Source organism: Anopheles arabiensis, chromosome 3, assembly GCF_016920715.1.
Source record: "Anopheles arabiensis isolate DONGOLA chromosome 3, AaraD3, whole genome shotgun sequence".
NCBI lineage: Eukaryota > Metazoa > Arthropoda > Insecta > Diptera > Culicidae > Anopheles > Anopheles arabiensis.
Genome location: NC_053518.1, coordinates 94228282 through 94254330, shown reverse-complemented (window position 1 = coordinate 94254330; position 26049 = coordinate 94228282). Strand labels below are relative to the sequence as shown.

General features: G+C 46.9%; 1 protein-coding gene across 1 annotated transcript; it reads right to left on the bottom strand.

The window, feature by feature from the left end:
* Window positions 1-18175: 18175 nt before the first annotated feature.
* Window positions 18176-19503, bottom strand: LOC120904288 (CLIP domain-containing serine protease 14D-like). Its single transcript, XM_040314178.1, has 3 exons — window positions 19368-19503; window positions 18900-19296; window positions 18176-18837 (listed from the first exon to the last, which is right to left on the bottom strand). Exons 1-3 carry the CDS (start codon window positions 19429-19431, stop codon window positions 18222-18224), a joined length of 1077 nt encoding a protein of 358 aa, XP_040170112.1. The 5' UTR covers window positions 19432-19503; the 3' UTR covers window positions 18176-18221.
* Between the last annotated feature and the right edge of the window lie 6546 nt (window positions 19504-26049).

Here is a 26049-nt window from a genome sequence, read left to right as displayed (position 1 = left end):
GGACTTTTTTGGAGTGGAGCGCGATAGCATTCTCCCAGCGAATGGAACGAACGCTCCAAATACACCGCCACGAAACACTCACAAACACACATGCCAATGCCAGGTAAATGCACCGGGGGATGGCTTTACGGTCCCGTTTTGGGGGGGAATGCTGCATCCTGTTACCAAAAAAGGGGGGAGAGGCAGCATGAAACTCTGTTACGATAACATTCTCCACTGAAAAAATCCCCGTAGCCTAATGGGATCACAGTGAGTGTACAACAGACACACACACACATAGGCGTACTAAAAATAATAACGAAAACAAACAACGGATACAGGGAGGAAACAAACAAATAAAAACAACTCACTGCAAATAATGCTCCGGAGAAGAAAAAAAACACGAAAACATCCCCCAATGCAACCGGAACCGACCGGTCGGACGCAAGGGATTAAACTGCACACACACACACACGTACGCACCGAGTCGCGCAACGGGCGCGTGTGGACGGAACACCCGATAACGGGTGAAATTTATTTCGATTCCGATAAATTTACACGAAAACTCCATCCCATCCTTCGAACGATTTGGTGGCTCGGATTCCCGTCTAGACAGCAACCAAACAGTAATCCTCCATCCACACCTCACCGGTTCCGATCTCGCCGGTCCGTTCCGATTCGGTGTAGTCCGTTTGTAAGCCCACGCACGCTTAAAACGTCCTTAAATTGCCGAGTGCCGAGATAGTGCGTCCTGCGATCGTCATGCAAACGACCACCTTCAGCGGGAAGGATTTGCGAATAATTAATCACTTCAAATTAGACGAGTGATGTCGATCGTGAAGATTAGAGCGTGGTTTGATCGTGGTTTAGAACTACGTTCTGTTGATTGGGGCGCCAGCAGTGCCAGGTCCTTTGCCGACTTAGCAGGCACTTCTGCGGAGCTACAGGGCTGAGTACGAGTGCACAGCAGACCCGCTGAATGGGATCAAATTAATCGTTTTGGGGTTGGGTTTGGCCCGTTTTGTGGGGATATGAAATCGATCCAAATGGACCTGGGACCACCAGAATGGGCCGTTGCGTGAGGTACGAAAACCGGAGGGACACTTTTTTTCTGTTGTGTGGCGACCTGTCCCATCTTGTTGCATTCTCAAATTTCCCTACTAACGGCTCGGTCGTTTTGTTAACAAGCTCGGAAATCGAACGACAACACAATCGACACAGGAATAATATTAATTTCCATGATCTTCTCCCTTTGCCCCATTACCCGTTCAATCCGCTCAAGGGTCGTGTGGAACGCTCGTTTGGCGTTTGTTATTATTTTATTCTAGGAAAACGAGAAACGACCTTCCCACCGGGACCGGGCCCGGAAGGATTGCTCGGACAGGTGGACGAATTTTGAGCATCATCAGCCGCCCCAACACATGACTGGATGGGGTGGAAGGTTTCCGGTCCCGGGGACCTCGCGACGGTCACAGTTAATTGGACAGCTGTGGAAAGTGAGTGTAAGAGAGAAGAAAAGACCATTTTTGTGAAGGTGTTTGGGGATGATTTTGAGACTGAAATAATCGCTCAGATGTAGGCTGAAGCGTGGCTTTTTCGAAGGAGTAAGGTAGCATTGGGATTACAAAATTTATCTCACCTGGTAACAGGTTTGGAAGGTTACTTATTGTTGACGTAGAAAGCAGACGAGCTCACTTAAAAGATCAGAAAAATAGTGAATTGAACATAATTTCAAGTTAGTAAAGCTTTTTTTTTGGCATACAACTGCTCTGTCCTCACAATGCATACTCAATACCTCATTGATCAATTTCATAAAAGCGTAAGAGCTTCTTCAGTTCACATTCTTCCCTTTGTTACGCCAACAGGTTCCTGTTGATTCTTCTCACATTTTCCACCATCGCACAGAGGTTCCAGAGATTCAATGCAAATGGCCTTTGAAGGGTTCTTTTAGGTGAAAGAAATGAATAGGAGGTAGGAACCTAGACAAGTACGATCTTACCATGTCCGCTCGTCAGCAGGGCGCTCTCTCAAGCGTTTTTTATTCCTACTTTGCACTCCATCCTCCCTCATCGACCCGATAACGACACTTTTCACGGTCGATTGCGTAGATTTTTGCCAACATTTGGTTCCGTTTTCCTGCTCTCTCCTTCCTGCATGGCTGTACTCGGGGCACGTCACTCATTTGCAGCAACCACCCAGCAAAACAATGGTCTCCAATCATGTGGTGCCGCCAATATTGCCTCGAACGGTTCGATTGGCGTGTCGATTGGCGTGTGGCGTCCCCCTCTCGTAGGGAGATCTATCTTCTGGGAGCCTGTTTTGTTCCAGAACGCGTTCCCAAACATTCCCTCTGTCCGCTGGTGGCGCGACAAGTCGAGTGGAAAATGCGTCAAGTGGCCGTCCCGTGCTCGAGTGGGCTGCTCTTTTACACATGTTCCATCGACGTACAAATGAGCATTGTTCTTCGTGCCACTGGGGCTGGAGAGGACCAGCAGGAGAACACTTTTCACATGCCAGCCATGCGAACGCGATCGATTGGAACCGATGTCGTAGCACCAACAGGGGCGATGTGAGATAAAAAGCGAGGAAAACATACCCACACATACAGAGAGAGAGAGAGAAACACCAAATCAGCCCAACTCCCGGAAAACGAGGTTAATTGCCGTAATTGTGATTCAATTGTGATATTTCGCCACTCGACACAACCAGAAACAAACAGAAAATTTCGGGGGCCACTTGACGTTCGGGGACGGTTTCGGGTGCCCTTGTATGCGCCCCCAACGTGGGGCTCTCGGTGTCCGGAGTGTGGGTTTGGTTGGGTTTTCTGGGTTCGATTTCACTTTCACACGCTCTGGCTTGCTTGGTGCTGTTTGCTGAGTTAGGCGGCATTTTATGTTGGGAAATAGTTCATCATCAGGCCCTTCCAGCAAAGGCCGTTTGGGTGAGGAGGGTTGATTGTTTTCATAATCGTTTTTTGTTATGTTTGATGACCGTTTCTATGGACAAACTATCAATGGAACAAGCGATTGTGGTTGCAGCTCAACTCGCAATAGATGCTCTAAAGTATGAGGAAAAACAGGCCTTTGAAATGAACAGTAAAGAAAAACGATTAAACAGTCTTAATTTATTGGTTTTATTGTTTAAATTACTTTCATTTTCCAGTATAAAATTTGTGACCCAATTCTTCCAATTTATGATGCCGCCGTTAATCAAAAACCATATTTGCTACACACCTGTCGAGCGCAACGTGTCCTTTACACAAACACCTCAGCTAACGGCCAATCCGCCTATCAGCACCATGTAAAATCAACATCATGGTGGAAAGTTTATTACACCGGTGCCAAAAACATACGCACCGCTAACCTTCCAAAGTGCTTTATGGGATGGCGCTGCAGAAGCCAGCCGTTTGGCTTCTCGTGGTTGCCGGAAAAGCCATGTAAAAAAGTCTAACAAATCTGAAAATAAACCACAAAACGCGACGCTTTTCGCGAACAGTGCTTTCGAACGATCCACCCAGGTCGGTCGTCCCGGAATGAATCAGGCAGCGCCTCAGGGGTGTACTGTGCGTGTGCGAGTGTTTTTTCGCTCGGGTTTTGGTACTTTATTTACCCGCAAAGAAAAATCACTCGTTAAAATGTCACCCGTACGCAATGCATCCATCCACATTTCATCCGGTGCGTCGTCTGTGGCACAGTTTGTCTCTTGCCAAAAAAGAAGACAATCAAAACGAGGCTTCCGTGTGCTCTCCAAATGCCAGACACATTTTAATATTCCTTCCGAGTAGTATTGTAGCATGGCATGGGGAGGGAACTGGGTTGTAAGGGTACCGACTGATTAAACGAACTGACGTATGGGCTTTGTAAAATATTTAATAACGGAATGTTTCTGTGCACAATGAATGAATTCCTAGTCGCCAAGGGCTGACATTTCACTTGAGCGACGTAGGACGGGCCGAAAGGAAGGGTTTTTACGACTTTCGGTGACACAAAAGTGTCGACATACTCCGGGTAAAAGTAATTCATCGTACAGGAAAGAATTCATTTGCCTTGATGTTAAACTTCCCGGACCGGGCGAGAGTGACACCGGAAGAGTAAGACATCAACTTTGGTGCCTACCCTGATGAGCTTCGCGTGGCTCATTTGCATCTAACGTTTGGCATTTACACGATTTGATAAACTTTGCGAGTAGCGGAAGGAGACGGACAAATTTGCTGGAGTTATTTGTGATCATTAGGAATGAATTGATGATGAGCAAAACATTGCTGAAGTTCGATGCTTAGTAAAACATGCATAATTTAGCAACTAAGCGGGTCAAAAATGAGCGTTTAACAGAAACTTTGCTGTAGCTTTTGAGAAGCATTTTACAGCGTTCACACTTTGCGTAATACAGCTCGCAGATTGTCTTCGAGCAACACCTGGCGCAATTTTTCATGATTAAAAATGAATCACCCTCAGTTGATTGAAAATATCAGGCTCCATTTACGTCCTAATCCTACACCCCGAGCTCAAAAATTCAATATCGATCATCGATCGTGCCTATCTAAGTGCAGCAGTAGTTTCTCATTAAATCTTGCCTAACAAAGTAGGTAACACGCCAAAAGATAATCTCCTAACTCCTCCGTGCGGCTGATGACTTACTTTGCGCCCAGGAATAGCCCATTGCAGCTTAATAGGTGCAGCCATTTATCTTGGAAGTATCTCGAGCGTCTGATCGTCGGTGTAGGCTGGGAGCTAGAAGTTGGTAGGTCATTTTTGCGTGGACGATTGCGTTATTATCGCCTACTTCGCAGGGTACAACCTCATAGGCTTAACCCCACGATTGGGGGAGTTGGTGAAGTATTTTCCTCCTCTCTAGAGTCTCAACACCCCGCAGAGCTCAAATTACGCTACAAACGAGCCCACTACCGTAGTAAAGCTTACCGCAGCTCCCCTCGGATTGAGCGGAACAAAACCAGTCTGCCCAAAGAACGGAGAGGGCATACTTGAATCATAGAAATAATGGAAATGGTCTCAATAGATGAGCCTTAAGACACATAAACACACATACAAAAAAACCTACTCTTTACTCCCTCCTGTGGGAGGCAAGGCAAAAACGTTCCAGAAATTAGACAGATAGATGGCAAGCTTCCCAATGAGGCGAAATAATGCCTTCTTTCTTACTCTTGCCTCTGCAGCAGCATAAAACTAGTGCCCGCGAGAGAACTCAACGAGGGAACTAATGCCGTAAGGTACTTGGCGCTGACGCTCGTTGAAACGGTGTCGAAACTGGCCAGCATCTCCAGGTGGTTCACGGGATGGGAGCGGGAGAATAATGGAAATCGATTGCCTACGCACAGAGCCCCAACTGCTGGTGCTGCTGTTGCTGCTTCTGCAAGAGGTTCTCATCGCTCAGGCATCCATGCTCGGTTGATGCCACTCGACTGCGAAGAAGCCACTTCGCGAAAGCAAAGCCCCTATTCCACCGACAGATGGACACATTGATGCTCCCCCTTGTGCTAGAACAAGGCGCTCTGTGGTGCGGAAAGCGAAGTACAATTGAGACGCCGATGTGCACTTATGGTAGTCATCATCGACCATCATCATCATCATCAGTAGCATCATCATCATCGGTAGCAATGGGCAGTAGCGGCTTCTAACCGTTAGGGACGTCATCGTCGCCATCTTGGACACCGTTTGGTGGCCCCTTCAACGGCCACTCCTTGCTGGCGTTCTTCGCTTACAGATGACAGACAGAGGGACGGGTTGGCCGCGAACGAAACAATAATAATGACAGGTAATAGCCAAAAACTCTATAGAGGAAATTAAATTGGTAATTTCGATGATTATGCTCGGGAGCGGGCGATCGCGAAGAAGAGCTTAAAAAAGAGATGGAGAAAGAAAGAGACGCGCGTTATTGATCGTCTGTTTCTCTGTTGTCCAGAATCTTCTTGACGGACGGGAGGGCGCAAGGCAGAGAATACGTGAGCTTGCTGGACGGAAGACGCATCGCCAACACTCTGAAAAGCTTTTTCAACACTAAACGCACCCAAAAATTGGCTTCCGAGCATGACGCGGTGAGATTTGCGAGTGAATGTTGGGACTCACCCGTAAAAGCACAAAACCTCACGGGTGTAAACTATGGTGCTTCACTTCTAGGCACACTTTCCGCACCTCTAAGGGCTGTTACACCACGACCACCATCACCACCACCGCCACGAGGTCCCAATCTGGCAGTGGCCGATCGAAATGGTTCGGAAATGAAACAATCGGCGGTAATTTCGTAATGATTGTTTTCGGACCTGATTGAAGGAGGAGCACACGAAATGTGTGTGCATCTGTCTGTTTGCGCCTTTTGCGAGTCGAGCAAACCGAAGGAAACGCCGCTGTCTGTTGGGAGAAAATTTTTAATTGCACCCTTACGAACAGGTGGAATTTGAGAAGGTCGTTTGCTGAAGGCGAAGTAGACGATTAGGTTGAAGATGAAGCAGCACGGGCAATGGAATGTGGTTTGAGGATAGGGATTTAGGTGCGCTTGAGAGAACTAGATCGTTTATGCTTTTAGCGTTTTTTAAGGGAAGGTTGTTATCTTCTGTAGTAGCTTGAAAAGGTGTGTACACAGCTCTAGTTAATGTGTGGGTAAAGAATTCCAAGCATTTCATTTAAGTTGTTACAGACAACAATTATCACCAAATCAAGTTTTTTCATAAACTCCTGGAAGCAAGTAATGCTACGAGAACTGTTCAAGAATTTCTGCAACACGCTCCAAACAATACCAAAGTATGATCCTACTTCCCCTCTTGATGCTGCTTCAAAGAATAATGCATAAAATCTCGAAAAGAAGGAGTAAGTGATGCCTAATTGACGAAAACTTCAGCTCTATCTACCTTTGCTGCTCCCGTGTCAGCTTCAAAGCACCCATTACTAGCGGAAGCTGCTGGGTTGCTTTTATCGCAGATGGAAGCTTCACATCGCCATCGCCCATCGTTGTCATCCATCTGACGATAAAATTACACTTAATTGAAATGAATAAAAATTTCACGTCATTCTCGCCGAAGGGCAACCCTTACATCAAACCACGGACAGGCACGTGTGTGTGTGTGTTTGTGCGTAAAATAAAGAAGAAGAGCGGGCGGCACGGGAGGAACCACAAGGGTAGCTTGATCACGTAGCCCGATCGATTTCGCAATGGAAATGATCACAAAAAAGTGCAGAAAACAAAACATAAATGAAACGAAGGTAATATGATTAAGATGTTTTCCCGATTCATCCGATTGCTTCGGTCTTTGGCTGAGCCCAGAGGTGTCCGATGCCTGAAGGATGCCGAGGATTCAGTCCTTGGGGACGCTTGCCCGGACATTAAATCGCGCATCACGCGGCGAGCACGGTCGGATGTGGAATTTTAATTTCATTTCACCCGCTTCTGTGACAGTCCATGACGCACTTGGCAATGGAAAAATCTCAATGTATACACACACACACACAGAAGGTTTCACAGGTGCGTTCTCTGCGAGTACATTTAATTGCGGTGGAGGTTCCCCTTAGCAGCCACCGGGGGATGAAATCCAACCGGTTGACCGGGAACCACCTGATATGGCGCGGTAGAACGTGAGCGCGGAGGAAAACAGGATCGCGAACGTCGAAAAACTGTCAAAAGGCATCTTCCTCGGCCGGGAGCTTCGATCGCTGCGCAAGAATCGATCTCGCCATACGTGAGATTATTGATGAGAGTGCAATTTTCCTTTCAAAGTTTCCGTTTTTTGTTGCTGCGGGTTGCTGTATTCATCATCCGTCGCGGGTTCGGTGGGGACGTTAAAGGCCAGCAGGATCTTCGACGCGTTGGCTCGATGAGCAGTTGGCAGCTAAATTGACCATTGTGTGCAGCACAAACCCCCTCGGGCGTGCGCGCGAAAACGGGGACGTGCAGCGGTGGATTGCTCGCTACGCTTTCGGTTTCACCGGTTTCGGCAGGAGAGCAGGAGGAATTGCGATGAGTTGGGACTTTTAATTCCCAACCTACTCCACACGGTGAGACGTTAGCTCCACTCCACGGCCGGGGGTACGATGTACGGTCTCGATCTTTTCAATTCAACGCGACGGCACCGGCAGCGGACAATGGACAATCTCGGCGCGATGTATTGAACAGTGATCGGGCGGGGAGGGTGTTCTAGACGTCGGACCACTCAGCATCCCACCCAAAAACGGAAAGAAATCATTCTCACTCGGCTTCTTGGCCGGTTGTTCTTGTTGCTTCTTTTGATTAAAACGTAATCGTTAGTTGGGCTTTGTGGTCGCGGAGAGGGACTCTCGCGTAGAGGGACTCGCCTTGCGTAAGGGAAGGCTTCCCGTATTGCGCCTCTTTGCTGCGTTCTCATCATTTATCCTTTTCGAGCACACAAAAAGCCACACTTTGTTGCATTGGTTTTGTTCGGTGCTGCTTGAAAATGATTGCTTTTGTACGTTTCCCCCTGACAGAGACCTCAATTAGAAGCAGAAAAAAGCGTCTCCCCGTCTGCAGATGTGCGAATGTGTTGATTATTTTATGCCTGAGATGTGTGATGCCTTCCTCTCTCAAGAATTTTTGCTTTCGTCTCGTAACTGTCGGATGGGAAGAAGGGGAAAAACAAGTATGTAGCTATTTTGATGGATCTCTATTAACAAAAGATCTCGTGTCAGATCGCGACGCGATTGATCGAGCTTATTTAGTGATGGACAGGAAGTCTTTGCAAGATGAAGTTCTTCCTGTGGATGAGTCAAAAGAATTTTAAAAGATGCACTGTAAATAACTCGCATGAAATCTGCATTCAAATTGGACTTTTGTCTCATCACAAGTAGTTTTTTGAATTTGTACAAAAATAAATCCCTACTGGGTGGTATAGCCAAGGCCCAACAACCATTGCTTCACAGCTCATAACGTTCTCCTTCACGATGCTTTCCGGAAGCGCGCAGCATGATGTCACTCTCGTTGGCTCTAATTAAACTGCTGGTGTCCCAAACAAACTCCTCATTAAACGCAAGAGGAGGGAAAATAAAACCCCCCAACCGGAAGCTTCCGGCCAGAACATACACACAAAGGCATTCCCCTTCTCGCACAGAAATGCTCCCCCTTTCCAAACACAGCAAGATCGTCATTGCATTGCGTTGTTGACATTTATGTACCATTTTTCTTCACATTCCGAGGGTGCCGCCACCGACGTTCTTCTGGCGCAGTGATATTTTGAGCGAAACCGGAGAGAATCATCGTAATTAACTGTCCACCGGACGATTAACCGTGACGTTACAGTGGTTTCCGCTGGGGCAGCAAACCCCCTGCCGGCCGTCCATTGCACAATCCACCCGGTGCATTTCGCGCATCGCAAGAATAACTAAACAATTACCTCATTAGTTCCGTCCATTCTTGCTTTCCGTGCTGTTTTTCTGGCGCTTGGGGAATTGTTCGCTGCCCTTCTGCACAGCGTTGAAAACGAAGCTGAAAAGTAAAACACATCCTTTGCGAAGCAAGACCGAAAAATAAAAGTCTAAATTTGCGATAAACAATCGTATCAGGTGCACAAGACGCTCGTGGTGGTGCGGTGTTAAATGTTAATTTACGGCAATTAACTCACTTCGCAGCTCGTTTTCCTTCGTTTTGCGTTGCACATGTTTGACCCTCCCCCGAGCTGCATTAAATTCCCCAATTGGAGTCGGGAGTTAGTGTGCGCTGTTGCATTCTGTTGTGTGTGTGTGTGCTATGTCGCTTTGTGGAGCAGTTTTTAATTTGGACACCCGCCGTTCGACGCGCTCATAGATTGGGAAAATTGATAGCGCAGCGTTACAAAGAAGCTACCTTTTTGAAAGGAAATAAGAGCAACACGCTACAGCGTTCTTTCTCGGTTTGTTTTACGGGTTGCAGCGGCAGCACGCGATTTGCAACAACGAAAGGTAAAATGTGCAGCCAAATTACTGCCACCCTGCCTTGCCACCAGGCCGGGTTTGATCCGGCGATTAGAGTGTAATGAATTCTCGCGAAATAATTATGAAACGGGCCGAGGGCACACAGAAGGAGCTTGGGTGTTAAGTTGGGAAAGTTCATTAGAAGTATGATGGTGCATGCAATTAAACCGATGGAACAAAATCGTACAAAACGCGTGCTGGACGGTCAATTTGATTAGTTGAGAAGAACTAAGTGCATACATTATTGCAGAAAAGTGTGGTGAGAGTGCAAAACTATTACTTGATAGCTTTTTATTTTCCTAGAAACTTTACATTCATCAACCTTTTCAGCGGAAACTTCTTTGTTCATCTCGGCCGAATCGTACATCGCTCTCTTTTCCTTGAGCAATCACCAAAGATTGCACTTTGCTTACACTCAGTCACTCAATTCCAATGCTATCTAAGTTCCAGTTTTCCAGGTGATTCCACCTTGCGGCAGGAAGGTCATCTCGCCTCCAAGGCAGCCGCTTATCTCGAAGCGAAGCGCGCCGAGATTGAGGAATGAATATTCAAATATTTAAATTGAATTTACTGTTTTTTTTGCCTTCCTTCTCAAGCCCTTCCATGTTCCCAACCCAAACACACTCCCACTTGCGAAGGGTAGAAATGATATCCTGGGACAGGATGGTGTGTGTGTGTGTGCTCAGGTCAGTTCGCCGGTATGCGCGCCAGCAATGATGATGATTATGCTGATGACAATGACGATAAGATTCGCTTAGAATGTGGCCTTCGCTGAGTGCCGCTCCGGTTCGATAGTGGAGCGAAAGGATTACGTTGCGAATAAGATGCTGGAGCTTAGATTAGTGAACTATTTTTGCATAATTGTTAATTTATTTTCCCAACCCCGGTCCAGACTGCGGGACCGGTGCTTGGTCACGTGGCTGCATGGCGTGGGAACTTACACAACAGGTCCGTTTTGAGGGCGTTCGGGGTGTGATGGTGCAACCGCTGCCGAACCTCAAAAAGTTCATCAATCTACATCGAGTGCGGTGGATGCGCTGGATGATGATGTGTCAGGAGTTTGGAAAGGAGCCTGCTCCATGTGTGCTCTCCTGTGGCACTGGGAGGTGGCAGTAGATCTAAGCAACTTAGGGAAAAGTAGATCGAAATCGTTCGTTCTGTAGTCATGCTGCAACTCACGCCTTTGAAATGTGTTCTAGATGAGGATTTGATTTAATGGAAAATGGGGATGAATAGGGTTTTTCCTACGCGAAAGGGGAGAGATAGAATTTCGGAGGTATCAGTTGAGCACGGATTCAATGATATAATTTGCAGAAAATTGGCACATTTGCATCGAATTGGTTCTTGCTCAGATTGATGAAAAGCAGCCAGTTTGATGCTATAGTACCGATAGAATCATTCCACTGTTTTTCTGTGTTCGATAGAGAAGACTATTCCTTCGCAATGGTATCGCTGCCGACTGTTGAAACTAGCAGCACACAATCCTTCAAATTGTAAGGTACTGTAACACTTGGTTCTTCCCATCGGCGATTCTCCCTCTGCTCTAGAATGATAATAACGCCTTTGCTTGAGATGATATTTAAGCCACTCAACAGCTTTACACGGCGCAATCGCAATCAACCACTCGCCGCTTCTCTCACACGATCACCATACGATAAAGCCAATCAGCCAAACAGATGTAATCGAAAATAATCATACAGTGCAAGGGTTTGCTCGTGCTGGTTTTTGTTCAACCCCCTCCAAGGAAACCGTTTAATTTTCTCCACATTCGCAACGAACCCTCCGGCCAATAAAAAGCGCCACAAGGTGCATACGGTGAGGCGGACATGGCTTTACCACCTCCGTGGACAACCACGGACAGCCACGGGTCATCAACGTCACAGATCATCGCGTTGCTTTTCCCCGTTTCTGACGGGACGGGACGGGACGTGATCGTCTATCCGCAGTGTCACTTCCTGCAATCGTTCGCGTCATCAAATCGTATTAAAAATTGCATGTTTTTTGCCTTCTTTCCACTTCATTTCTGAGCTTGGGCTGGCGGCCAGGTTTCGTTGAAATCATGGATTATGATAAGGTGAAATAAAAACAAAAATTTAAACGCAAACCAGCCCCTTGTGGCGAATGGGGATAATCGGCGAGGATGTGGCGGAAAAGCCCGAACGAATATGAAAAGTCCGTCTGCCAGCGCTCGCGCTGTGTGACGTTGAGTGATAACGTTTGTGCCAGTGTGGAGCAGCGTGTGTGAGGAATGGCAAGCAAGAAAGTGCATCTCATGCATCACATGATTCTCATCCTGTCTCTCTCTCTCTCTCTGTCTTTCTCTTTGAAATGCATTCCACCCGTTGAAGGATGTTTTATTTTAGCGCGCACCGAGAGACGAACACTTCAGCACTTACTTATTCTTCCTTCCCTCTCCCTCCACGACCCGTGTGTGTGCGTGTATATTTCCGCGAATGTGTGAGAAATTATGACTTCTGTAGTGCGAGCTATGCGCCAATATCGCCGCTGCTCAACCACTTCAGCCCGTGTGAATGATTGCGAAGGAAAAACGGACCGATCCGGGCAGTCCACCGGGCCAACGAGCTTGACAGGGCATCGGAAATGTGGAATGGATTGCAATATGGAGCTGTCTTAGCTGGGTGAAATTGGAATTGCGTTCCCGTGTGTGTGGGATGTTGATTGGGTGTGAAATTCACTTGCGCGAAAAAGGTTATAAATGCCACCGGCGGATGAGCGATGCCGTACAGTGGTTGGGGGTATTTCCGTTGAAAATTGAAATGAAATGTTAAAGAATAAATCAACTTAAAACCCATGTCGGTATCAAAACTGTGTTTGAAATTATAGAATGCAAACTACTCCCTCGCGAAATGTCACTCGAAAGCGCAAGCTAAACAGCAGATTGCAACATTTGCTGCTAAATCACGCCCGTATCGTAACGCGATGCTAATGCAACACGCCCCAAAAAGCGCACCTTTCAAATGCATTTGCATTTGCGCGATTAACTTCCTCGAACGGAGACCGCGCGCAACGGCCACAACAGCCGAATTCAAGCTCCTCCAAAATCGTACGATAAAACAATCTCAAAACGCCACACAGAATGACATTCAAGTGAATTGAAGTAAGGAGGAAAAAACGGTCTTACTGTCTCAGGAGTAGAGTGTGATCGTGTGTGTGTGTGTGCCTGTGTGAGAGAGAGAGAGACAGTGACAGAGGGTTGTTTTTCTGGCTGTCTTCTATCGCAGGGAGTAAGTTCGATGCCGATTGCCTTCCCGCTGCTGGACTTCTTATTTCAATTCCCAGCGGTGCGATAACAAGATTTGGCATTTGCATACTTGCAGCATATGCGCACCCGCAACCGCCGTCTCCCTTGTTGCACCAACCGACCTGAGGAGTGCATTAAGGAGAAAAAAAACTCTCCTCCAAAAGCCCTGCCAGGCTGCTGCTGTAAACGAAATCACGGAGCAGCGCCGAAGCAGAAAAAAATCCATTTAAATTCCAATCCCCGCGTTGGGTTTGATCGTACGCTCACACAAGCCCTTTAATGTCTGCTTCATGCACATGTTCATGTTTGCATTTAAATTATATCGCCAATGTGTCTCTCGCGAACCAGCGCTCCACAAATCGGAGAGCTGGGTTTGTTGTTGTTCGCCCCTTTTGGTGATGCTTTCAGGAGATACGGCCATCACGCTTGAAATGCATCTTCGCATGTTGGCGTCCAGGAAGGAGCGATAAGCGCGATAAAGGGAGCGAGAGTCGGGGAGGGCAAAAATAGTTCAATTTGTGCCATCCTTTCCATCACGGTGGGGTAAAATTAAAACTGCACCAAATGACTGCCTTTTATTGGTATTTGCCAACACAACAGTGCGCTCGAGAATTGGCTCCTTCAGCTCGGTGAAGGTGAAGTTTGCCAAAGTTGAGTGTCTTTGACCTTTTTACTAGGGAGATCTTCTGGGTGAAGCGGGATGTGTAGGAAAAACAATTTTCCTGAAAACTTTTCGGCAGCAAAAGATGGTAAACTATCGAAACTAGACTTTTCCAATTTTCCAATCGTCTCGAGAAGCGTCCGTCTCAAGAAGCGCAGGGCGTTTTTTCAAGTGCTGCTTGGGAAATTCGAGGCCCCGGCGAGTTGAGAGATGGGCTGGGCTCACTTTATTGAGCTCTGTAGTTTGTTGGCGATCGTAAAATAGGAAGGAAGTGGACCGAGTCTCTTTGCCGAGGCAGTAAAAAGGCGCATCGTCCTGCAAATAGTGATCCGTTTTGCTCGAGCAGTTTCGGTAGGAAGGATGGAAAAAGTAAACTCTTCAGAATGAAGAAGTTTATTCGAGACTGACCATTGCGACGAGTGGAAGGCAAAGCACACAAAAGCGCCTGGACAGAATAGTGGTTCACTTTCACTATTTTACGACTTTGCAATTTTCCAGCGGTGCTAAATTTAGAATGCACTCCTGGGAAGGTTTTTTCGGCGCTGTGGTGTCGCTTCTAATCCTTCCCAGGATGATTGTTGAAGGTGAAATCGGAAAATGAAATGTTAACGGGATGAACAGTAGTTTTGGGAATCAAAAAAGGTTTGCAAATCGTTTCCGGGTTGATTTCGCGTTGTACTCTCGATGACGTCACGGTAGCTCACACACCTTAATGCCATTTCCTGATAAATTAATTATAAATGCCTTCCGAACGTGTGAATGTCAGGGCCGATTGGGGGCAATCGCTGCTCAATTATTGATGGCAGTTGATGTCAAAGTGAAAAGCATTTTTCAGGGAAATCGTGTGCACACCGAACCAAGTGTGAAGATTGGAGAGGGCTTGGAAAGAATTATTTCATCACAATGCGTAATTCGATGAAAGAAGCAACAGTTTTGATGTATAGGACGTTTATTATTGAAACAATAACATTTAGTGCATCGAATACATTTTTGCGAAAATCCTTTACACGTTGCTGATTTCACGATTCTTTTCGCTTGTTCATCTCTCAGTGGAAAATGCTGATATATCCCTCCATTGCACCGATTACTCATGGATATACACCGTACATGGTTGTAATAGTTTTGGAACATTTATCACCCCTCTGCAGGAGATCCGTCCACACACACACACACATGGCGCACTACCACCTTCATCGTAATCATTTGTGTGCGGTTAGGGGCTTACGGACTCGCAGGGAAAATCCAACCATGCTCAAAGGAAAGAAAAGCTGTGATAAAAATTCCATCCCGAGCGAATGTCATTGTCAGCAAGGGAAGCGCAATTTTTACCTTACCCATTTATTTACACGAGGGTCGGGTTTTCCCCCTTGCTGGAAGGAAAATGTCGTCCTCACCAGGAAGGGAACATGTGCGTTTTATCATTCGTGCACTATTTGGCAGTGAAATTGCAATTCCCGATTTGGATTCGGTCACTTTCGGTTTCCCTTCTGTTTCCAGAGCGATTTCCTTGTTCCAAAGCCAAGAAACCTGTGCCTGATGGTGCTTTCGGAGAGAACCAGGTGCCATCGGACAGCTCGGTATTGAGTCAGCTGAGCCCAACAACGGAGCGTTCGGCAAGGGGGAAAATGTAATGTCAAATATGTGTATTACTTAGCGAACCGAGGGCAAACAGAACCGAGGGATTTCGAGTTCAAAACGCTAATAATTCCTTTCGGCTTACGCAGGAAGAGACCTTGTCCATGGAGACAGTCGGCTGGAGGGGTTAGTTAGTAGTTTGAACCGGAAAGAGGTGGCTACATTAGCCACAAAAGCAATACGCACGGGCGCTTGCACTGTGGCTGGAAATTGGGGTGAAAAAAGTGGGATTATTAATATGGATGTGCTTAGGCGTAATTTATTTTAATAATGAATGACAGTTTCGGCAAAACGGCGGGGAAGGATTCACGCGAAGGATGCACAGGGTCGGTGCCCTATTGTCCTGGCAGTGGCGTGTCGTGTTTTCTATTTTTTAGTCTTCCCGGTCTAAACCGGTCGCTGATCGCTTAAGGGAGAGTTCCCCTTGCAGTTCGTTTTTTTCCTTAACCGTTGATCGATTTTTATTTCCCCTGCTGTTGCTGCTGCTGCTGAGTGCGTTAATGGATGCTAATGGGGTGTGGTTGAAGCTGTGTAATAGAATGGAGAAGCGCGAGTGAGGTTTTTTTAGTTTTGCGTTTTTTTTTTTTTGCAATGAGGGATGACGGAAGGGTTCATATTTTAAATTTCCATGTAGAGAAGAGTATTTAACGCAACAGTGCTAGTAGGTGAGAAAAGGTAACGCTTGAATAAACATTAAATTTTAGTTGCGTTATAGAGGTGTTTTAAATGATGGGAGAGGGAAGAGAGAATAGCAGTTTATGTCTGCAATGTACGATTTTATCGATAACATATCTTCAACAAAATATGGAAACGAAGTAGCTACTGTAATCCATTTGTTCCCGCATTTTCACATTGACCATTGCGAATCCGTTCGGCCATTGACCTCATCCTGAATGTTCCCCCTTTTATTTCCAGATGCCAAAAAGTCATACAAACCTATCGTTACTTTCTTCCCAAACATCTTAAGATTGTCTCAGTACAAACGTTCCGCCCCTGGCAGTCAGAATAATGGTGGGCAATTCTTACCGCCAGAACACGCAACACGGCCACTTACCGAGAGTTGAAAATCGTGCAGCAGGATTAGAGTACGCCCGGCCTGGGCGACACCCGGTTCTACCGCAATACAAAATCAGATCTGCGTCTGAGCTACCCCTGCCGGCTAGTGAAGGCCATTATGCGTAACAGAGAAATGCAATTTGCTCGCCTAAAGCCCTTTCGCATATGCATTCGCACAGGGGCAAAGCAGTTGGGGGAATAGAAACGGATTCGGATTCGGTTCGATTTGCACTACAAAAGCCTGGAAGGGAAGAGAGAAAATGAATAAAAAGGGGGATAAAGTAGAAGCATCGAAATAGTTCGTCGTGAAATATGAGAATAAATCAAATCCGGCTCGGAATGCTTGGTCCGTTGCCATCTTGTTTGATCGAATTAATATCGCATAAAAGGCCGTAATCCACCAACTGTCAAGTGCAATAAGCCTTGGGAGGAACACACACACACACTCAGCCACAGTATCGGTCCACTTAGAGGCGTCGCCCACTGTCCCCGAAGCCCCGGAGGGATTCGGCGCCGGGATAGCACGTGCACAACGTTCCCTTCGGGGGCCCGATGCACACGTGCTCGTGTACGTGAGCATCAAGTGCGTGGCCGGATTCGATGCCGCCTCAATGCCACTCCCGCCATTCCCGCGACTGTCAAGCGCAGCCAAGGGGACACACGACACGTCCTTGATGTTTCTCTCGCCCTTTGGAATACTTTTTTTCGGCCTTCTACTCCTCCGGTGAGGTTCTTTTCTCCCACACAGGAAATCGTTGGTGGCAAATTATCGATGACCCACGACAACGCCGATGACCAGCGGCGGTGAGAGCGGAGTTCGGAGCGTAAATTATTCGCTCATGGATGGCGCTGGGCGGCGCTCGGGACACAAGTTTGATTCGTCACACGCCCACCGAAAATGAAATCGATGGCAATTTCCCGTGGGACCCAGGGACCGTCTTTGCTTCTGCTGCTGATATGTGTGTTGGAAGGCGAAAGCCGCAATCTCAGCATCACGGTTACTCGTCCCGGGGGTTGTTTCGCACCTCGGCCACGGGGAAGCCACACAAAAATGTTCAATGCGTTTAAAATTGATCAGCAAACCGATTGGGATCGGCATGTCCTTTGGGAAATTTCAGACCAAAACCAACAAAGCCGCAACAGATTCGGCACACAAACATCACACACAGAGACACAGATGGTCACAAAGAAACGAGCCTTTCTGCCGGTTTTGAAGTGATGAAATTTTCAGCCCACCTGAAATTGGAATGAAAATTCACTTTTCATGGCTTTTGTTTTTTCGATACATGCCGGTCGGAAAACCGTCAAATTCCCCAGGTGTGTTTGTGCTGGAACAAAGTGGCAACTCTCTGGTGATGGTGAAAAACCAATTTTACCTTTTCAGCGTAACTTCCACACAAGCAGCAGGTTCCCCGTCGTGTCATGTTTTCATCGCACGCGGAAAGCGGAGGAGATTCAATCAAAGCTCATTTCCGACGCAATTTGAGTGTGTCGCGTGTCACGCTGCAAATCTACAAATACTTGCATCGGGGAATCGATGGAAGAAATTCTATCAAAATTCACACAGACGCTGGTAGAGCTTTGATGTCTTCAGAGCACATCTCAAGCAGAAAGACTTTTGAAGAGGTTACAAAAGGGTTTTGTGACTTCGGCATCAAAAACTGTACTCGAACCTTTGAATCACGACAGTTAACCTTTAATCGCAACGAGCTTACATGACTTAATTCTCAAACTCCACCATATGACCTACGATCCAGTCGTAGAACTTATCCACGCGCGTGTAAACAGCCGGGATGCCGCTGCCACACCTTTGCGGTCCGAAACTCACAACTCCAACAACATAGTGCAGCGTTTTCATCGTCTTCATCAGCGGACCGCCGGAATCTCCATTACAAGTATCCTTTCCCGGAGTTCCCATCGCACAGAACTGCGTCTCGGTGAGCGGAACCTTCACCCGCCTTTGGTACGTCTCGTTGCAAGACTGCAGATCGAACAGATCCAGCGGTACGTACAGCTTAAAGCGACTTCCAGAAGCTGTTTCCGTTCGGCCCCATCCAGCGGCCCACATGCTGCCAAAGTACAGCTTCTCTTTGTTCGGTGTGCCCGGCTCGGGCAGGCAGATAGGCTTTACGAAGTCGTTGTACTTCGCCGACCCGCTCAATTCGATGAGTGCAATATCATTTGCGCGATCCGCGTGATTCCCGGTGTAACCTTCGTGGATGATAATTCGATCGTAGTCCAAGTCTTGCACAGGCGTTGCACAGGACAGCTCATCATCCAAATCTTCGCAGTCAATTTCGGAATCGGTGTCCCATTCGCCCAGTCGCACTTTGTGTCTGAAAGTAGATACAATCAGATGAACACATTTCTAAACCCAAAACCGCACACAATCACTCACAGCTCAACACCTGCAGGAAGCCGCACGAAGCAGTGTGCCGCCGAGAGGACAAACTTCCGGTTCAGCAGTGTCCCTCCACAGGCGAACCGCTTCGTGCCCTTGCGATGGTTGATGTACTGCAGCAACGCCATCCACGGGTACTGATCGATCGACGTGCGCTGTCCACCGACGATACGGTTATCCATCTGCACACCGCAAACCTCATCGTTCACCGAGCCAGTCCGACACGTTAACCCCTTGCGTCGATCGCAAACGTATCGCAGCAGGTATGAGTCATCCTGCTCCGTGCGGGTACTCTTTAGCAGCAGCGTCAGATACTTTGGATCGTTCTTGAAGTGCACACAGCGTCCGAAATTTCCTTCCACCCGACAGATAGCGCCTGGAGTAACGTCCGTTTCTGGAAATTTAAAAGCAAATGTTTTCAATTAATAAACTTGATTAGTTACACGGTAACACCGTACACCAGACCTAAGGCTAGAGCTGGCTGAGCAAGATACAAAACGATAGCGAATAACTGTACAGAACGGAACATATTGGCTGTAAAGTAGAACAATGACTGAGGTGCAAAACGCCCTGAATTTGATGCTAAGGCGAAGCGGCACGCAAAAATTCAAACAATCTGGGGTAAGTGATAAGAGTCGGTGCTCTTTCTGTGTGATTGTAAGACGGTTCGCTCCGGATTGCATAATGGTTGAAATTAAGTTTAAAATTGGACAAAAATCATTGTGCAAAGAATGTTTCAATATTGTCGCTGGAGATGCTTGTGTCGTTTGGTACCAACTTAGCATTTCAAAATAAATATGAAGCAAAGTTTAACTCGTACAACATACCATAGTTTGATTGTTACTTTGTTTTAACTCAGCAAAGGTCATCCGTTGCTGTGTGGATTGATAATATACCGGCAATGATTCAAGATCACTCGATGGTCGTGACCTCCTTTTTGGTTTCCTCAATTCATTAGCAGAAGAAAGTGTGATGTGTTTCGTTTATTAATTTGCATATTTCATAGAAACGACCAATAAAATCAAATACACACACCCTTTCACAGAGCGCTGCTCCTACCAAACTCTCAAATGAATAGATTTGTAACCTCTCTTTGCCGCTTCCTACCTGTGGTATGTTCTGTCCAACCACTCAACCCTTAACTACCAACAAAAACAAGCTCGTATTTATTAGCGCAAATCCATCTATTCATAAGCAGATCTTCCGATCCCATCCGTACGACGGCATGTAGAAAATAATGAATGAGACCCATACTCGAACGAAGGCCCCAACGTCCCGAAAAAGGCAAACGAAACGGAACGGTCCAATGGCGAAAATTCGTTCCAGGGAGAAAAACAAATGTAGAACATTCCCACAAATGCCCGTGTGCATTCGTTTCTTTCGTTCGTCCGTGCCACTGTCGAAGCGCAACAAAAACAACAACTGCCGGAAAGATTAAAACACGACCGATGAGGCTACTGGGAATCAATTTGATGCTCCACCAGATGCAAAAAGGCTTTGCGGACCCTACTGCCAGTTGCAGGCAGTGCGTAGAAGCGCAACCCTCTTGTAGAACCATTTCGGTAGCACCAGCACTGTCTCCGAAGGGGGAAGCGTTATTCAATTGATCTGGATAATAAATGTAAATCTATTTGCGAAAGGACACGGCTTCCAGCTCGGTGGAACGGGACGTCTCCTTCACCGTTTGGTCTGCGTACGCAAATGACGCTTGCCCGACCGCCGGAACGCAAAGAGTAAACGCAAAAATTAGTGAAAATCCCTGTGTTCACTACCCTGCGAGTCGGTCGGGATGCGTTTGTCGTAGCGTGCGGGAAATGCGAAGCACAAAATGCGGGGCGAGCGAAGGACACGATGAATGACTCCCGGTCGCGCCGTGCGACAGGTGAATTGCAATTAATTTATTCTAAAATAGACAAACAGCTTCTCTTCTGTGGATGTGTGTGTATGTGTTTGTGTTGGAGCAAAAAAGGGTGGAACCTGTCCAACTATTCCCTGGCAGTCACGTCACGACAACTGCTGATGCCGGAGCCTTTGCTGCTTTCGCCAACCTTGTTGCTTCGGTTGATCGGCGGAGAATTAATAGGTATTTAAATGGATTCCTTATTACCGACTGCCAAGAGATGCGCCTCGGCAAAGGTGCATCACACTGTACTGCCGCCTCAGCAGTCGGCAACATTTTAATGGTCGGACTCGGAGGGAGGTGTTTTGGCGGGTGGTGTGCAGACGAAGGGTTTGGGGTAAATTAGTTCGTCTCCGCGGCTTGCTGTACGCGCTGTCAGTGACGCCCCGTTCAGGAGTCAGTTCCGATGCGCACATTTTGACAGGCGAATGGTACAAACATTGGCTTGAGTCTTGTTTTTTTGTGCCCGTGCAGCGTGAATAATTATTGGAATAAGTTTTCACGAGCGTACAAGAAAAACCGATCGGCTGGTGAGTGCGCTGAGAGCTACTCCGGGGATAGTCCGGGGCGGTACTATGGATCGGTGAACTTTTTGGTGTCTTCAGTAACTCCCCGTACCGATTTCTCATTAGGCATGCAAAGACATTTACAGAAACGTGCAGTCGGGATGCAAACGAACGGTGGACAGGAAAGTAAGGAGCAAAATGGGTGGAGATTTACCCAGCAAGAAGCGTTTGACTTTTAGACACAGGCTCAGTATTTGCATTGCATTAGTGTCAGATCTCCAAAGGTTTTATACAGAAGTTGTAGTTATGCAGTGAAAATACCAAAAATGTAATAAAATCCCCATAAATCTACCACCACTTTTTTGAAATGACCAATACTCATTTCTCTCCTAACTATTTCGGACCCATGGGAACAGAAACTCCCCCATCGTCAGCAATCGATTGCATAAACGGCAGATGAGTATGAAAAACACATCGAACCCCACTGCAAACGTGCATCATCCCTTCATTCCAATCCTACTCCAGTCTCCGCTCTCCGTTATCGTGATGGACAATGTTGTTCCATCCCAGACACACTTCGCTTTCTACACGTTTAATCGCTTCCCCCCCCCGTTCAAGCACGCCATCTTCCCATAAGGTGTTGCGCCGTCCACTTAGCGCAGCGTGGCGAGGGAAATTCCTGCACCGATCGATGGCCAGACCCAGAAGAAAAGTAACTGGCGCATCCTTCACGATCGATCACTCGTCGTCCCATCGAAAACAAAAGCCCTTCCTCCGGTTCAATGACGTCTTTGCATGTTCGTGCCATCTGGCATCTGAGCTCGAGAGGGTAGCTTGGAAGCGAAATGTGATCGGCACCGTCCGCCAGAGCGAGAGAGACAGCGACGAAAATCAATCACCATTTGAAACGGTTTTTAATTAAACAATTTATCAGATTTATGTAATTCACCGCTCCTCGCACACACACTTACACCCGATCCATATAGTGGAGTTAAGCGAGGGAAGGAGCGGGCGATGCATATTAAGTTAGCCAAAGTGGCCAACATTAAGAAACGATCAGTCAAAAGCCAGAACGCACCGAAACCGATCGACCCGAAACAAGAGTGAAAATGCGCTGCCCCGAAACGCGGCCCTAGGCACTTGAACTATGGGCACGTCGTTTGCGGCGTCTTTTAATGCTAAACGCGTCCCGCCTGTTCTCCCGCACCGTCGCTCGAGATGGCCAATAATGTACGCGGCGTTGCGGCGAGTCGTGAGATGGGCGCGCGCGCGCGCTCGCCTGCTCGCGCAAAAATGCCTCTGCGACGATTGCGGCCGTGACGCAACGGCATTGGAAGGAAGGGCGAAGGCGAAAAAAAAAACGTTAAAAGGGAAGTAAATTGATCTGTCTGGAGATTTTTCGAGTGCTGTCTCGAGGATTAATGTTTTGCTCTTATTGTTGTTGCCTGATATCGCTAAGTGTTGTTGTTGGTCAGGGAGCGGGGCTTGTATTTTTTTTTTGGGTTCCATCTACGTCTTCCCTCGCGCTCAGTCTTTCATATTTTTATGATGCTTTTTAAATATTTCAGTTTCATTTTTTCTTTTCCGAGGGGACACGCTCGCGGTTCTTTTTTTGTTTATTGGTTGCTTGCGCTAGCAATCGGTTAGAGAGTGTGACTAATTGAAATGTTATTCAATCGAGTAGAGATTGACATGTCTCCGATGGAGTTGTCGGTGCGTCGGATCGGTACGCTTTCGTAACGGGAGATTTTTAAAGAAATCGAACGATAATCCTAATTTGAATGTTTTTAAACGCTTAAAGATTACTTGTTGATTGGATTATAGATTGACGAAGAAAATTTATATTCTTTTTGTTATAAATTTAATGTTTTTTTTAAATGATATGCAAACAAAATATAACAATAAACCAATATTAGAACCCAAACTCGAATATTTCTCCCGATTTTCCAGCATCCCGCTGCAATCGCATTCCAACCATTCAAACACTTTCCCAACAACACCCAAATTAACCTCAATGAAATTGGCTCAATTGTTGGACCGTTTGTCGCGCGTGGTAAACCCTTTCATTCTTCTCATTCGGACTCGTAAAGTTAACGCAGGGATAAGGTGTTCTATTCCATCACGCGCAACCTGTGCAAGTCGCTCGCGCCCAAAACGGGGAAAAGTAAACCGAAAATGGCTCAAATTGGTGTTTAGTGGAATGATGACTGAACGCTGGTTGCGTTATCCTCTGTTCTCTCGCAGCCAGATTTGATTCCTCTCGGAATTTACAGGCACTCGGAACCCGTATGTGTATGTGTGCTTGTTTTTGTTCTTTCAGCATAATGTACGGTGCCCGGTGTGGCCCATTCAAGTGACCGAAGCAAATTGTGCTTTTGAAGTTAGATTTGTTCGCATCATCGGCCCTTCATCAGCTGGAGTGTGTTTTCGCCCGGGGGAGGGTGGAAGGCCGGGAATGACGGGGGCTCCCATTTAGCAGCGCCCATTCAACACACCAGCACCAGCACAGTTGAAATCTGTTCTTTCCGCCCGTGGAGATGGATCTTATTTTGTCTTGCCCGGCTGTTGCGTCCTATTACGTAGCGCGCTGCAAGATGATCACATCATCTTCCTTAAAACCTATCCACAACAGTACACAAAAGCAGAAAAGGGAGAGAGAGAGTATCTTAAACCCCTCTTCAATTCATAGGCATCCGACAAACAACAAAAAAAACGATCATTCTTTGGCCAGTGTTGTTACTTTGGAGGAGACGCGGCGGAAAAAGGGGGGGGGGAACCATAGCAAAGGTACGAAATAACTCTATTAACGGGCTTGCAGCCAACGAAAACGGGGTGTAAAAGTGCTGCGAGTCCAATTTCGATTTGATTTGGCTGAGGCTTTTTTTCTGCTTCTTTCACCCGGGGCAGGGAAGTTTGCTGCAGGAAGGAGAGTAACAACTGTCCGATGAATTATGCACGGCTTAAAGCGATATGAAAATTTCTTTCACTGCTTTCTGTACAATTATTTCCCTTCGGCTTATGGGGGCCTTCACAGATAGGACGGAGCATAATAGAACAAATTTGAGGTTCGAATGCTAATGTCAGCGTCTAAAGGATGAGAATGGTTTGATGTGGTTTCGGCTACAGATGGGCACTTTAATTTAGGTCATTTTGCAGAAGTTGATAGGCGTACTACAATACAGGTCGAGCTGAAAGGTAGACTAGATTAAGCTGAACAGGAGAGCGAACGATTTAATTTCGACGATTCATTTCCACATCCTATTATACGTTTGACTTTTGTTGTAGAATCAGATGTGCGATAATAAGCGAGAAAACTGTTATTTTTCGTTGTTAGCTTAAAAGCAGCCCAAAATTAGGCCATTTGCGAAAATTTTCCCATGCAAAACAGTTCGCACGCGCCCTCCTTTGCGGTGCGGAAAATGTAAAACGAATCGATACAGCGACATAATAACGACCAAGCTGACATTTCCGCCGGCGATTGTTCTTCCCACGGTGGCGTTTCCGATTGCTCCTGCACAGGACATTCGGGCAATCCGCCCCGTGCACCAACCGCGACTAAATGGTCCACCCCCCGTCTCCCGCACGAACTCCCGCCAATGGACCGAAACGTAGCCACCGAGTGTGACAAATCATCGTCAAACGTCGTCGTCGGCAGGACACACGGGACGCCCGAATGCCCGGAAGTGGCTTTGCGTGTGGAAATGACTAGGGAAAGCGTTCGCAACTGGTCTGCATTGTCTTTGTCCACCCCACGCTCGAGCCAAAACTGAGTCTCAATCGTGCGTCAGTGTCACCGTATGACAGTTGGACTCGATCGCCGCTATCTACGTGGTGGTGCGGAACGTTTTAGTCCTCCTAGCTCTAACGGACACGCAGTGCCGGCTTTTTGGTGGATTTTTCTCCGTCGCCCGATAAAATCCGGATGCATTCGATTTCCCCAGGACGACTTTGCTGGGAACGGACGGGGTTCTGCGGAAATGAAAACGTGACTTTCCCGACACTGAGTGTACTGCCGACCGTCGAACGTTGCTAAAATTTCGCCACGCGAACGGGCTGAGAGGCAAAAAATGCAAGCAAATCGTAAATAAAATGCTGCATCAGCTCAGGAAAGCAAAAAAAAACATGCACACATTCAAAGAACATACATACCACGCCATCCTTCGTTGCACTTCCCGAAGGTACTGGAAATTAAACAAACTCATGTCGACAATGACAACGTCATTCACCACCCTACACAACCCGATCGGCTGTGCGTTTTTTCCCTACCCCATTTTTGGTTTTTTTTCGGCCACCATGAAAAGTCATCGCAAACATAATTGACAGCCAGTGAAAATGTGACAAATTGCTTGACGAACTTGCCGAACGGGGCAGAAGGACGGGAGGCTTGTGCTGTGCTGACAATTGAACGGCGAGAAAGAGACCTCGAGCGGGATTGAGGCTGATCTGATGGTTACCAGTAATTACGGGATAAATGCAGTCCATTGATTTTGGCAATTTTCGACGCTGCATAGAAGCGGCAAATCTATTTCCAGACTTTACGGAAGATACGTGAGTTCGTGCCAATTCTTCAATGGTGTTTCAGGCATAGCGAATAGCAGGGAGGGAGCTTCTCTAACCCATTGCTTTGATTTTCCGTAATGATTATTATGCTCAGCAAATCTCTCTATTTATGTGCACTTATGAAACAACAGATTCTAGTTCATTGCATTCAAACGGTGTACGTTTGCATTAACAACATAAA

Excerpts from the sequence above, each read along its gene's own strand:
- LOC120904288 (XM_040314178.1), bottom strand. The coding sequence starts at position 19,431 with ATGTTCCGTTCTGTACAGTTATTCGCTATCGTTTTGTATCTTGCTCAG. Across the intron at positions 19,297-19,367 it reads TCAGCCAGCTCTAGCCTTAG|AAACGGACGTTACTCCAGGC; the intron begins GTCTGGTGTACG and ends TTAAATTTCCAG. Across the intron at positions 18,838-18,899 it reads CTTCCTGCAGGTGTTGAGCT|ACACAAAGTGCGACTGGGCG; the intron begins GTGAGTGATTGT and ends ATCTACTTTCAG.